We start from the raw sequence: 14,228 nt of genomic DNA, 5'->3' as shown, positions 1-14,228 counted from the left end.
CAGCAGGAACATGTGGTCACTACTAGACAAATGTCAAAAACATTAAATCGCTGCAAAATTCAAAGTGTGGCACCAGAAGGGGAACTGGGTTGTCTGCTCAGGGCCACACACAGGCAGCGCCAGATTGCAAAGGCAGATGAATAAGTGACACTCAGTCCAAAGCAAAGGTTTCTAACAGCCATGATTATTTTTGATGGTCTTTGTTTGTTTTAATTTTGCAGCACTGGGACGTCTTCAAATACGTGACTGAGGTATTTATCTTAGTACCTGCATTACTGGGCCTAAAGGGGAACCTAGAGATGACTCTGGCGTCTCGCCTGTCGACAGCTGTGAGTATCCAGGGAGTCGAGGGAGGGAGCAAGATACCTGGTTTGGGAAGGAGTGGGAAGGCATATGCATGCGTGGTGGGCTGAGCAGACAAAAATCTCTCAGTCAGAGACCACAGAAACCAGAGCCTGGAGTTCAGCATGCTGGGAAGGTCTTCATCGCACTGGACTGATCAGATTTGAAGGCTTAATAGTCCGTAAGCTTTGCTGACAGTTCACTTCCTTGTCATGGCTGCTTGTGGGCCTGGAGGCACAGTGTGTGAGCTGGCTTTGGCAGTTTAACATCTGGAGTGGTTGGGTCCAGTTTTCTTCATGAGGAAGCTGCGTGCAGGCATGTCATTCACAGCAGGCTAAAACAATCCAGGTTCCGGAGGGCTCGGAGATGAGAGAGCCTGGAGAGAGTTGTATAGCAAAGGCTGAAACAGAGGGGGCCTTGCAGTGAGAACTAGCAGGTGGACTGACAGCCTCTTGAAGCTGATGGAGAGGCATGGCTGGGCATTTTTCATGCTTGAATTCAGTCCGATTCCTGTGAAACAGTGAACTCCCTGTGAGAGATGGGGACAGGCTCTGTTAGCTCCTCAGAATACTGTGTTAGTCCAGCTGTAAATGAATTGCTTTGTGTTTAAATGTTTCTATAACACAGCAGTCTGTCTCTGTAGCTGAGCAGTGCTGGAGAGAGACTGCCATCCTCTCCTAACGGGGACAATAATACTCCTTCCTTCTGCAAAGCGTCTTCTGCTTGAGCATGACAGCAAGTGACTGCCTGATGTTTCTGTGTTTCCCATGGTGGGAGTACATGTAGCTTTGAATCTTACATCTGCAAGGTGTTAGCTGCCTGCTGCCAAGCTTTCAACTCTACTGGCTCTGCGTTGTGAATTGCTGGAAGAGGGAGCCCTTGCAGCAAGCAGCCTGGTCTGGCCTTGACAGTGCGGAGGAGCTGACCTGCCTTGGCCCGAGCGCGCTGCTCGGGAAGTGCTCGCCGAGATGTAGGGATGGAGAACCGTCTGCCTAGGTGGTAGCAGCAAGCACAGCTAGCAGAGAGCTGCTGCTTAGCATGCTCCCTTCCTCTCAGCCTTGCCCTCCATGGCTGCTGTGGGAGAAAGCACAGGAGAGTGTTGAAAAGGTCTCTGTATATCTGCTCTCCTGGGTCGTCTCTCATTCTCCCATCTTGAGCAATGGGCTGATGCCGGCTGTGTCTCTTTGCTCCTCAGCAGCTTCTTGTTGGCCTCTGTGGCCCGAGGTTTTGGGTGAACTCCTGGATGGCAGCAGAGCCAACATTTTGAGCTGCTCATCCAGCCTTTGTCACCTGCAGCCCCTCTTGTCCCTCATGCAGTAGCTCCTTGTATGTACCCTAAGGGTTGCTGCTCTAATCCACTGAACCAGTGGCACATGGGCATCATATTCTGAGGAGTCTGGGGTAGTCCCTGGGGAGCAGGAAGGCAAACAGCATTTGCCTGGACTAGCCCTTGGTATGGGCTTTGCACCCCCAGCCCCTGTCTGCTGATTCCTGCCGACCGTGGGGACCACCTCCTTCTTGGACTAAGCCCTCGCTCTTTGTTGTCTGAAGGAGCACGGCACTAAGCTGCCTGGGGAATGGCTGTGCCAGCATTACCTGGCAAAAGCTGAGCTGTAGCTGCATCCCCTCCGTGCTGGTCTCCTCTCTCCAGGCACTGCTGAAGGGGGGACAAAGCTGCTGGGAGGCTTTGCGCTGCCCCTGGCCCAGCTGTGCTCTAGTGCCAGGGCTTGCAGGGACAGAGGCTGAGCACTGCAGCTTGTGTCGCAGGCTGAGCTTTGTTTGCCCCTTCGTTCTGGGAAACAAATCCCTTTGTTTGATTCCCTCTCTATTGTTCAGATCATGTCAGGATCCTTGCTGTCCCAGACACAGGCCATTCTCCCTCTTGGCCTTGGCCAGCTTGTACTTTCCGAGCATGGGCTTATCGGGGCGAGTGCTTGGGACAAAGGCAGCGCTTCTGTGGCCTCCGTTTTCTCCATCCTCTGCCCTTATGGAGCTGGCACGGAGCAACGTTGGGGCAGGCTTGGCAGAGAAACAAGACTGCAGAAAGTCACAGGAATGCACAACTTTCCCCTATTGCTCTGGTGGCTGCAGCAGGGTCACGAGGAAACGGGCACAGAGAGGACCCGTCCAGCTCGCCTGCCCGTCTGTGCTGAGTGGCTGCTGCCCTTGCACCGGCTTGGTCTCCTGGTGCCTCCTCCTGCCCCTGAGCTGACGGCTGTGGGGTGGTGTAGCCTCGTGGGCCAAGACCCAGGCTTGTGCTGGGTCTGTGCTGCCTCTACACGAATGCCCTAGCCTTGCCCTCTACCTCCTTGTATCTGTGTGTGGTGGGATAAGAAAAACTCTTGGGCTTTCCTTTTTTTTTCATTGCCCTGTTCTTCCCTCAGCATGGGGGACCCACGTGCAGGCGTGTGGAGGGAGCTTCCCTCTGACTAGTGCTTCATGGTGTGGGTCTCGCGCTCTCTCCGCAGGAACGCAGCCTGGAGTGGTTTCTCAGGCTGTGGGTTTCTAATTAGTGCTGCATTAAGGCACCTCAGAAATTCCTTTCACAATTAAGAAGAAAAACTCTCCCATTAGTTGAAGGATTAAAATCCTGTTGCCAGTGACTACAGCTAGGTTACGTTAATCCAAACCTAATTGCCATGTGGCTGGAATTTTAAGGTCAGGCTTCATATGGAGCTCAAATTCCTGTACTGGATGTGCTCAGTGCTACTCCAGTCAACTTTCTGTTGGTTTTTCCCCCATTCTTTTCTCCTGTCCACTAAACTGACCAGAATAAATCCACTCCAGAGATGGACACATCTCAATGCTGGTTGAAATGAGCTGGCAGTTCTCTCGAGCGCATGCAGTAAGGACAGCAGAAGGATTAGTTGATCACTGGCTATTTTTTGTTTTTGCAGAGGCCAACAAGAAATTGCTGCTGTATTGTTGAGCAGAAGTTTGAGTCTGACACGGTCATCCAGTAACTCCAACATGCATTTACTGCTTCAGATTGCTTGAGCCTCTCCCTTATGATTTCATAGTGACAAACTTGTTTCTCCTTGATGTTCATCAGCTTCTGATGATACAAGATTGAATATAAGCTTACACCCTCTGCCTATCCATTCTTTCCTAGAAGGTTCTAGGGAAGAGCAGAACCCACATGCTCTGCAATAACCAGCAACCTGCAGTGATTCTCCTGGGTTTATTTTGGATCGTATGCCAGGGAATTAAAGCAACTTTCCATCTCTTCTGGTTAGTCTGATTAGCATCTCCTGCAGCTGTAGTGGTGCCAGATGACCCGTGTGCCATGGCTGCTTCCCGCTACTCAGTAGGTCTCCACGTGGCATTACCCTTGTTTACTCAGCTTTTAACTGAAACAGTAGTTCTTTCTGCCAGCTTCCTCTGCCCACGTGATGCTACTCTGGCCTTGGTCTGTATCGGAGCTGGGGCACACAGAGAGCTGACCCGAGAGTCTGCACACCCCTATTTCCCTCCTGGCTGGCTGACCTGAGGGGCAGCATGACCCAACTGGGCCTGAGCCAGGCTTGGCTTGATCACCAGTGGAGTGAACTCAACGAGTAAATAAGCAGCAGTGCGTGATTCTGCATGGGGACAAAGTATATCTTGTTGCTTTTGCAAGATTTTCATCAGATGTTCCACTGACGTCGATTCCCCTTTACACTCCCTTCAAAACCCCCTTGGTAATGGGTCTGGCTCTGCTCCTGCCACGTAGGAGAGTGTCAGCCCGTTCCTGGGGTTCCAGTTCCCAGCCCGTTCCTGGGGTTCCAGTTCCCAGCCCGTTCCAGCTGGGAGAGAGAAGGTACTGAAACTGGGAAAGCTTTGGTGTTCTGGAGTACAAAACCAGAGTAACTGTTGGAAGAGGCACTGTAGTTATCCAGGGTGCGTGGCCCAGGTAACTTTTAGGGAACTGCATGTCACAGGCTGGGGCATTGCTGCAGAGCTCTGCCCAGCTGTACACACATACATGCACACGCGGACACGCACACCTTTTCCACTGGATTGCTCTCCCATAAGAGCTGAGGATTTGAGGTCATTATTCTCTTCTGCTCCTGGCACAAACTTGCATAGCTGGAAGGCAGGAATTCGACTTTTAGCAAATGCAAAATGCTGTCAGTCTTTAATGATGTCATGTCCTGTTGCAGGCTAATATTGGCCAAATGGATACACCCAAAGAGCTCTGGAGGATGATAACGGGGAACATGGCTCTGATACAGGTAAGAAAATGTGAAAGGAGAAGAAAGTGGGAATATTGGTAGTTGGTGTAAGCCAGCTGTGACAAGTGTCTGGTTTAAATGCCTGGGTTTTCGTATTGGCAGCTTCTTGCCCCACAGCCATCTTACCGTAACGGTTTGCTCTGTAGGTGACACGTGGTGTTTCCCTGCTAGATCCTAATCTACCTGAAACAATGGTATCCTGGGTGGTGTTTCCCTCTTCCCTCACCCTGGGACCATTTTGCTCTTCAGTCCTCTTGGTGACTGTGTTGTTTTGATTTTCAGGTTCAGGCTACTGTGGTTGGCTTCCTGGCCTCGATCGCAGCAGTGATATTCGGATGGATCCCAGATGGGCACTTCAGCATTGACCATGCCGTCCTGCTTTGTGCCAGCAGTGTGGCTACTGCTTTCATTGCTTCTCTTGTTCTGGGTGAGACACAGGTCCTGCACACCCTCCATGCACCTCTTCCTAAAATGATGGCCTCCCCTTGGCCTCATCCTGTTTTCTTCCTCTTTTTGGCTGTAGGCATGATTATGATCGGGGTCATCATTGGATCCAGGAAGATGGGGATCAATCCTGATAACGTTGCGACACCAATTGCTGCCAGCCTGGGGGATCTCATCACCCTGGCTCTGCTTTCAGGAATCAGCTGGGGCTTGTACAAAGAGCTGGGTGAGGAGCAACAAAAGGCCTTTGTCTCTCCCTGGTCCTTCCATGTGCTGCTGCGTCTCCCTCTCATTTCACCCTTTTCCTTTCCCCTTCCTGTTCTCGGGGTGTATAGGATGCCTGGCCTGGAAGCTACCTCAGGTAGTGTGGCCTAGTCAGAACTGATAAGGGGAGGAAATGGATCTTCTTACTGTCTTGTAGCTGCAGACAGTCTTGGCAGTGATCTGCATACTTCCTTCTCACCAGGTAAAGTGGTAAGGGAGAAGTTGTTCCCTTCCAAGTGCCAGGGGCTTGACTGTGGCTAAAGCAGTGGGAAAAGGCAGCTTTGGATTTCACCTTTTGTACTGTCAGCACCAGCTGGGGATCCTCAGTGCAGAGCTGCAGCTGTAGACTCTAGACTTCCTCCTCCCCGCCTCCACCTTCCTTCCCTGCTGGCTGGGATGCAGGGGATGTGACTCAGCCAGGTTCAGCCAAAGGTGAAGCAACACTGGGAGGTCTTGCCCAGGAGTGGGAATGAGCAGTTAGAAATCGAAGAGGTCTCACTCAGATCTGTTGATAAAGCCCCTATGAGTACACCAGGAGAAGGAAATACCGTATCCTGCACAGCTGAGGCTGGCCTGGTCCAGTTTGCCTGCCCTTATTGGAGTTTCTGACTCCAGGGGTGACAGCAGTCTGTAGGCAGGCTTGATGAGCTCAGCTGAATTAGCACCCTGCCTCACTGCAGCGGGATGTGTCCTTGATCTGTTGCCTCTGCTTATTTCCCCCTCAGAGAGCAAAGCCTATGTGAATCCTCTGGTATGCGCCTTCTTCATAGCTCTGCTGCCCATCTGGGTCATCATCGCCAAGAAGAATGCAGCAACTCGGGAGGTGCTGTACTCTGGCTGGGAGCCAGTCATCATCGCCATGGCTATTAGCAGGTAGGAAGGCATGGGAGAGTTCCTCTCCCCCAAATACAGACAGACCACGCACCCTTTCCCCCGGCCCTTTCAACCTCTTAGCGCTTGGTAGATTCTGGAACAAGGGGGAACCAAACCTCTTCTGCTTCCATGGTCCAGACTGCCAGGAAACTGGAAGTTATTTTATTCTAGACAAAGATATGGGGTTCTAGGTCCTGAGGCACAGGAATGATTAAGCACTTGACTGCTGGAATCCAGGGCCTTAGCAGTGTCCCAGCTGCTGCACAGGGAGACTCTGGCGTGGCCACGGAGTAAACGCAGATCGTATTTAGCAGTCTTCTGCACAAGAGCCCTCTCTGCCCTCTGAAGCACAGGATTGCTTTTGATTATTGTGTTGCAGTAAACTGTATGTTAGGGGATTTAGTCTTCAATGGTTTTTGGCAGCTATGAGAAAAGATCCTGCTAAAACTGTCTTCTGTTACCAAAAATTGAGGCTTAAAATCATGTGCAACAACCACAACCGTAGGTGCATGTTAATAGGTGTATATATCACCCTTGGGTGCACACATGGCAGCAGGGAGAGCCCTCAGTGCTCTGTATGAGTATTTCCTAATGAGCTTTCAGCACTGACCTCTTCGATCTTCCCTCTGCAGTGTTGGGGGTTTAATTTTGGACAGAACAGTCTCAGATCCAAACTTTGCTGGGATGGCTGTCTTCACACCAGTTATTAATGGTGAGTTCCTTTCCACTCTGGTATTCCAGCTCTTGGAGACTCTTGGCAGACAGTGGAATTGTCCCGTGTGCGTTATTTCAGGCAGATTAAGGATACTAATTCCCTTTTGATTGCCAGTGAGATACGGTGGTTACACCCAAGCTTCACAGCAGCGTGGCTCCCTCTGGTGCCAGCCTTGCCCTGGGAGAGTGACTGGCCTGGGAGGTTGTTGCCTAAAAGAAACGATTTCCAGGGGACCAGCAAAAACTGTCTTAATTTCCTGATTCCTCCTGGCTGGTGGAAAACCCCCATCTACCAAGATATGTGCCTTGTGGCACCTGGCGACGTAAAGATTTGGATTTGCAACTCAGAATCAGGAGATCTAATTGCTTCTGGTATAAAGCTTTGACCTCCTTTCTGCCTAATGAACCAGGGAAACTCCTTTGTTTATTGCTTTTTGCAATAAATGGAGTTAATTCTGAGCCAGTGCATCTTGTACTAGTGGGTTCCACAGTTTCATTATGCCTCATGCACAAAATAATAGTTTTAAACTTCCTGTGTCTGTTTTGGTGGCTGACTCGTCATTTTTGCTTCATGTATTTCTTCTAATCAAAGCTGCGGTAATAGAATTGCATCTATTTTACTAAGGGGCCTAAGGGGAAACTGTAGAACAGTGTGCTTTGCAGGATGTAAAGAGCCGAGACAAAAGTGGAATTCTGGTCAAAAATAGACTGTCCTACATTATTCCAGCACCTGGCAATTCCAGATCTGCTGGCTGTTGAAAATAGCTCTTTCTCTTTAAAGTGTTTGAGACATCATCCTACTGCTCTCTCCTTACCTGCAGGTGTGGGTGGCAACCTGGTGGCAGTGCAGGCTAGTCGCATCTCCACTTACCTGCACATGAGTGGGATGCCTGGAGAGAGCTCTGAAACAGCCCCTCGCAAGTGCCCCAGCCCTTGCAGCACTTTCTTCAGCTCAGGTATCCAAGTCGGGTGTTGAAATACATTGACTTTTGCCAGCAGCAGTTGCTGCAGTTGGCTGGCTAACCTTGCCTGTGACAGTTGCCGGAGCACTGTCACAGGAAATGGTGGCTGAAGTCTGCTGCGAGGCAGCTGTCAGCTCACGGATGTGGCTGGTCTTCTGGCCTGGCCTGCCCTCTAGAGATGGTCAGACCTTTAGCAAAGCCGCTGTGCCGGAGGACATAGCGCTGCTGGATGAGGAAGACATGGTGCAGAAGTCCCATGCCCTGACTGTCTAATACTGTAAATCCTCCACCCTCTAAATCTTTTCCAGATGTGTCCAGGATACTGAAACCTGCCTTGAGGCTGTTTGAGTGTTGCTGAACTTATAGAGCTACAGTTACAGAAAGCTGCTCACTTATAAAGGCTTCTTAACAGCTCTGTTCTTTGTGGCAGAGCAGAGCCCAAACTCGCATTCCAGCGCAGAGTGCGAGCAGGGGTTATTACTCTCCAAACTTCCTAGAGAGGCTTGACAGCCTGCAGCCTGGGTCCTGGCCTGGGCCACGGCTGTCCCTGAAGAGCAAGGAGGGCTGAGAGGTCTCCAACGTGGTGGTGACCTGTTAGGAAACATCACCAGACAAGGTGCAGACAGAGCTCTGAGGAAATTCAGTGTTTGCGGTAAATTTTTGACAGCTCTGTACTGAGCGCTGTCAGAGGCGGGACATGAGTCCTTTTGGCAGCTGAGGTCTGAGAACAGCTCTTGCTCTGGGGACAGAATTAAGCTCTCCTAGTGAGCTTGGTGCAAAGAGTCCTTGGGTGTCCCGACAGCTGGGTCATCGTTCAGGGCGCTGCCTTCCAGCCTAAATCTGCAGTGCGGGGATGAGGGTCCAGTGTTCTGGTCCCCGCTTCCGATTTGACCATATTTGTGCTGCCTTGTCCCCTGGAGCCCAGGGAGGCTGCAGAGTTGCTGTGTGTTCAAGCCTATTTTAAGCTTGAACTCCATCTTTGTTTCCTTGCAGATGTGAATTCTCGCTCGGCTCGTGTGCTCTTTCTTCTGGTGGTGCCTGGACACTTGGTTTTCCTTTACACCATCAGCTCCATGCAAGGCGGACACACTACGCTCACCCTGATTTTCATAGTCTTCTACATGACAGCTGCACTTCTCCAGGTAAGCTGGAGCCCTTCTGGGGGCTGGAATAAAGAGGTGCTGCCATGTCATCTGCAGTGGGGACCTGTTCAGCCAGTTAAGTCATAGATACACTGCTGAACACACTGTGATATGCCCTCTCCCTAGGTGAGAGATTTATGTGCTGGGGAGAGGTATGCCAGGTAGATTGTATTTGTCAAATGAGCCGGTACCAAACTGAATAAATCCTTCTCTGTTGATACCTGTACACACAATTTTTCCTTCGTACCATTCTTGGCAAGTTTTGAATCTCTCTTTTGTCTCTCTTGAGTCTTTCTGATAGCAGAAGTGCTTGGCTATTGTGTTAATCTGTCATATAACATGCTCTAGCAATTTTTAAATTGCTGGTGAAAAAAAGAGGATGTGGAATTTGCAGAGAGCCCATGCATTTCGTGGCTTGTCCTGCCCTTTCCCTGCCTTCGCAGCAGGGTAGAGACCTGCCAGCTCAGCGGCGCAGGGCTGCGGTCTCCTCGCAGGAGCTGCGTGAGCCCGTAGCGATGGCTGTTCGGAGGGATGTACACAGACCAGAGTATTCATGCCGCAGAAATCCAGCGGCCACTTGCAGGTGTCAGGAGAGCAAGGGAGAGACACTTTGGTTAGGGAGCTTCCTGCTAAGCCCAGCTACGCTCCCCCCGCTCCTCACCCCCTCCACTTGTGGAAGCTGTGCCTGGTTTCAGTGTCCCCTAAAATCAACGACGAGGCCAGCATGAGGAAATGAGTCAGGGCATCCGTCAGAGGCAAGAGCAGAGTGCTGTCATCCAGGAAGCTAAATTTAGGTTGTGAACTCCTGCTGGGTGCTTGGAGGGGGCTTCCGCTCGCTGCCGCCCCGCAAAGCCACTGCTGTGGGCAGCCTGCAGCCCTGGGAGCACCGGCACGGGAGCTGGCAGCAGAGCGACCGCCGTGTGCTGACTGCTGTGGTCCTGAGCTCCACTGTGTCCTCAGCAAGACCCTCCCAGCCCCAGAGACACCAGAGGCATTGGCAACAGGCCTGTGGCCACTTCAGATCCTTGTCCCAGACCTAAGGCTCGGGAGGATCCAGTGTCTTTAGATATTGATAGGAGCCTCTCGCTGCATTGCAGCAGATGGGGAGAACGTCGCGCTCTAGTTTCAGCTGCTGGGCAGTTGCTCTTTCATTTCAGGAAGCCAGGTGTTGCTGTCCCTTTCCGAGCATCCTATGTGCTTCCGAGTCCCCCTGTTGCCCCCCTCTCTCTTCAAGCTTTTTGTGGTTAGATCTGAAAACTGAGATGCAACATTTAGACTTTTTGGTGTTTGGGTGCCAGTATTCTGCCTTCTAAGCCTAAGTTTGGTAGTGCCATGTGAAGCTACAGAAGGATAGGGCAGAGGCTGCTAAGGACACAGAGGATTTGGATGGGGAGCCCGCTAGTTCCTCTTTGTGCTGTACTTGTTGCTTTGGGGATGCAGCCCACATTAAATGCCTGGAGCGCAGCGCTCAGCAAGGTGATTCTGACCGGCCACCGGCTCTGTTCCGTGGGCTGAGGCTGTGTGTCTCGGAGCCTGACCTGTCCACCTGGAGTTGCCCCAGCTGATGCTACATGAAGACTGGGATTGTAATGGTCAGGATTTGTGGCTGATGTGGCTCTTTTCTTCCTGCCTCCCAGGTTCTCATTCTTCTGTACATTGCTGACTGGATGGTGCACTGGATGTGGGGCAGGGACCTCGATCCTGACAACTTCTCCATCCCATACTTGACAGCGCTGGGGGACCTGATTGGAACAGGTCTCCTCGCTCTCAGCTTTCACGTCCTCTGGCTCATCGGTGACCGGGACTCTGATGTGGGAGACTAGCTCTCCCTGCTGCCCCCTTCTCACAGCTCTCCTCCTCCTTTCATTTTGTAGTTGTTGTTTCTTTTCCTCCACCCTTGCTCTCCTTTGCTTCCTCCCCCCACCCTGTCTCTCTTGAGACTTCATCTTTGATACTGGATTCTCATTATTTTCAATGGGAATTTTATGTGGTTTATATTTCAAGCCAAGTTTGTACAGAAAATAGATCTAGTTTTAGGAAGGACAAAAAAAAAAGTGTAATGAGACAATCACCAAGTGCAATTTCGTAGTAGTTAGGTCTGAACCAAGGTTACAGTGAAGATACTGGTCGGTCAGATCATGCAGGGAGCCCACCCTGTCCCAGTCACTAGAGGTGAAGGGCTGCTTTTTTTTTCGCTTCATAAGCGTTTTAAATACTGGAGGTAAGGTTCAGTATGCCATTTTACTGAACAGGCACCTTCTAGCAAAGTACAACCTCATGGATGAGGGCATGGGGTATCTCCCGTCTTCTCTGCCCTGTCGCCCTCCTCCCTTGTGTTCGCTCTCCAAATCCCCCTCCTGTGCCTCTGGCAGAGGGATTAGCAAAGGTGGCGAGGAAGGGTCCTCTGTGCCGAAACACCCGTTCCTGGGTGCCCACAAGGAAAGCAAGTGATCTCGGGTTTGAGGACAGCAGAGCCCTGAAATCTGGCTGTGAGCAGGCTGGTCTCTGCTGACAGATTTAGGCTCCCTTTTGCCAACCGTGCGGCAGCAGCTCAAACGGCAGACTGCTGCTCTGCCTCTCATCGTCAGCTGCGTTCAGCTACTGCTGCATGCAAAGGGATATTCTCCGTGCTTTGAAGAGGCCGTGAGCTCTCCCCATCTGTCCCACTCCCCTTCTGCCCACCAGGATCTGCCCACCATCGTGGATGCTGCGTGCAAGCCTCTCCTTCGTGCTGGTATGGGCACAGCTCTATTTTCGTGGCAGCCTGCTCGGTTCAGTTGACTTTTCATTCCTGAAGGGGTGGATGGAAAAATAGATGCTATTTTGTGTGTTAAGATTTTCTTTCAGTTGCTGCATGCTGCTGACAGGCCCATTGCAGCTGGGAAGAAGCCACCCAATATCTCTCCCAGTTGAGCCTGAGACATTTCAAACACTTAGTGTCTCTTAGAAAAGGACATCCGTGTTCAGCCACGGGATTTCTCTGTGCGTGTAGGCACCAGCTGGAAAACAGGTCAGTGGGTGCAATCAGATTTCTGAAGCCCTGGTTCTTAGCGCAGCTCTCTGTGTGGGACTGCAGCAAAGGAACCCGCTTGCCCTTGAGCAGGCGTGTAAAATCTGGCATCAGGGTTACAGCCCAGCTTACAAGCGCTGCCTGAGCACTGCGAGCGCAGGGTTCCCTGTTCTGTTTCTTTCCCCTCTGCTTTTTGTGCTGTTCAGCTCGGTGATGGCTGAGATGCCTTCTCTTCCGCTGCTAGCACATGTTGGAAGGACTCTCATGTGGTCTGCAGCGGTGTAATGAGAGAAAACCTGTTCTGGCTGTGGTGACTAAGGCATTTGTAAATGATCTTCCTGAGCGCTCTCAGCACTCAGTGCTTTTTAGTTTTCCCATTTGGATATAAATCAATTCAGTAAACAAGAGTGCAGCTCGATGTAAGCAGGTCTGGGGGAATACCTACAGTATTCAGCGTAGTAGCACCTTGCATCCCGATCCTGAAATGACAGCAAAGCTCTCATTTTAGCTAGCCGTGCAGGCCTGGAGTGCTACGGTTCTGCCCCTGGCCTGGACACTGCTCGTCTTACTAATTTGCAGCTCCAGAACATAACCTGAAAGCTGCTGGATTTGTGGTTGTCTGCTTTTCCTCTTGATTTAAGCATGTTCCTCACAGCAGAATACAACCATCCTTGATTTGCCTTATTTCCTCCTTTAGGTGAACTTCTGTATTTCTCGTACAAACCAATGCTTGTCTTCTCCTTTTGACTTTCTGTCCCAGCAACACTGGGCATCTCTGCTCAGCTGGACACGGTGTGATGTGGTGCTGGGAACGATGATCTTCATCGGAAATAAGGCCAGGTTGGGAGATCTGTTACTCTGGACAATGCCAGAACTATCTGAGCTCTACAAAGCCCTGCCTAAGTGCAGACAGTTTTGCTTTTTAGATAAGGAGTGATTCGTTAGGAACAGTTCCCGCCTCCACCCAGAAAAGAGCCGACTGCACCCCTTTATATGGTCCAAGTCAAGACCAAAGTGAGTCTGAGATTGGGCATTGTGCCAACCCAGAGACCTGGTTGCAGAGCTGGTCCTTACTCTGGAGACGAGCGTGTTGGAAAGGAAGGTCAGGATTAGTGAGTGGGAAACCAGTTCTGGAAAGCCACAGGAGCAGATGTCTCCAAACCAAATGGCAGTCAGGCTCTTGCCTGCTCAAGGACCTCTCTGAAGGTGTAGAGGAATCTGTTCCTGCCTCAGCGGGTGTGTACTGAGTTCTCCTTCTACTGCCCAACCTGTTCAGGAGGCAGAGAGGGGATCCTTGCCCTGTCAGGCTGCTCACTCTCAGACCCTCAGAAGAGCAGGTGATAGATTTTTGAGACGGCTTTCCCCGTCCTACCTTGCTAAGGTAACGTCGGGCTTGCTTTCCCCTTCCCCATCTTTGCAACATGTCATTTGTGGCAGTAGCTCTGAACCTCCTACTCTCCACCCTAGTGACGTGACTTCTCACAGATCTTGTTTGGCCAAAGCTCTGCTCAAAAAAAAACCCAAAAAACCCCCCACAAACCAAACCCCAACCTTCACACCCTGCTGTACTGAAGTCTCAGCCCAGGGACTTCTGGAGTATTCTCTGCTGCTTCCCTGATTTCTCTGGCTAATGTTGAGGAATAGATATGAGACTTCCTTCCATTAACACTTCAGCTTTTATATATATATACACGAGAAACTCTCCTGGTCTTTCAGATGTCTCATCACTATTTAGTTCCCCAAGAAAAGCTTCCCCAGAGGAAGAACCTACCATTTATGGTCTCCTGTAAAATGAAGAGACCAGAGGTGATTGAGAGCTGTCACGCTGCTGGGATGGTGGTGTCCATATGTTTATATAAGGTCTAAGGTGCGTGTGGGGAAAAGGTCAGGGAAGAATCTAATTTAAAATTGAAGAATATTGATGGTCAGAAACTTTTCCCACCAGTTGCACTCAAATGCATGCCTACTATACAGCTGACTGCAAATGAAAAATACTGGTTTACTCTTTTTATTAAAGGAAAAAGACTGTCTTAATTATTTATAGTTCCTATAACTGAATTGACAGATGTCAACTTAACTGATAAATTATATTTGGTTAAATAAAGATGACATTTATTTATGTGGACTGTAGTGTCTTTCCTTCATACACCCCTCTACTTGGTTAACGGTCTCTCACGTTTTGCAGCTTATTTTGGCTTACACTGAAACTCTTTTGATACGCAGTGGAATGAGGGTTAAGAAAATCAAACAAATTGCTGTGCAC

General features: G+C 50.5%; 1 protein-coding gene across 1 annotated transcript in view; it reads left to right on the top strand.

Moving 5' to 3' along the window:
* Positions 1–11,075, top strand: part of SLC41A1 (solute carrier family 41 (magnesium transporter), member 1) — a 17,123-nt gene extending 6,048 nt beyond the window's left edge. The window contains exons 2-10 of the mRNA XM_010286032.1: positions 222–329; positions 4,485–4,556; positions 4,839–4,983; positions 5,080–5,226; positions 5,990–6,137; positions 6,770–6,849; positions 7,673–7,807; positions 8,807–8,955; positions 10,593–11,075. Coding sequence (XP_010284334.1) covers positions 222–329; positions 4,485–4,556; positions 4,839–4,983; positions 5,080–5,226; positions 5,990–6,137; positions 6,770–6,849; positions 7,673–7,807; positions 8,807–8,955; positions 10,593–10,778 — 1,170 coding nt within the window. The 3' untranslated portion in view covers positions 10,779–11,075. The remainder of the gene's footprint in view (positions 1–221; positions 330–4,484; positions 4,557–4,838; positions 4,984–5,079; positions 5,227–5,989; positions 6,138–6,769; positions 6,850–7,672; positions 7,808–8,806; positions 8,956–10,592) is intronic.
* The last annotated feature ends 3,153 nt before the right edge of the window (positions 11,076–14,228 follow it).

The sequence above is a fragment of the Phaethon lepturus genome, unplaced genomic scaffold (assembly GCF_000687285.1).
Source record: "Phaethon lepturus isolate BGI_N335 unplaced genomic scaffold, ASM68728v1 scaffold28834, whole genome shotgun sequence".
NCBI classification, from domain to species: Eukaryota; Metazoa; Chordata; class Aves; order Phaethontiformes; family Phaethontidae; genus Phaethon; species Phaethon lepturus.
Note: the sequence above shows the minus strand (reverse complement) of the source record. Positions and strands in the feature narration are given on the sequence as shown.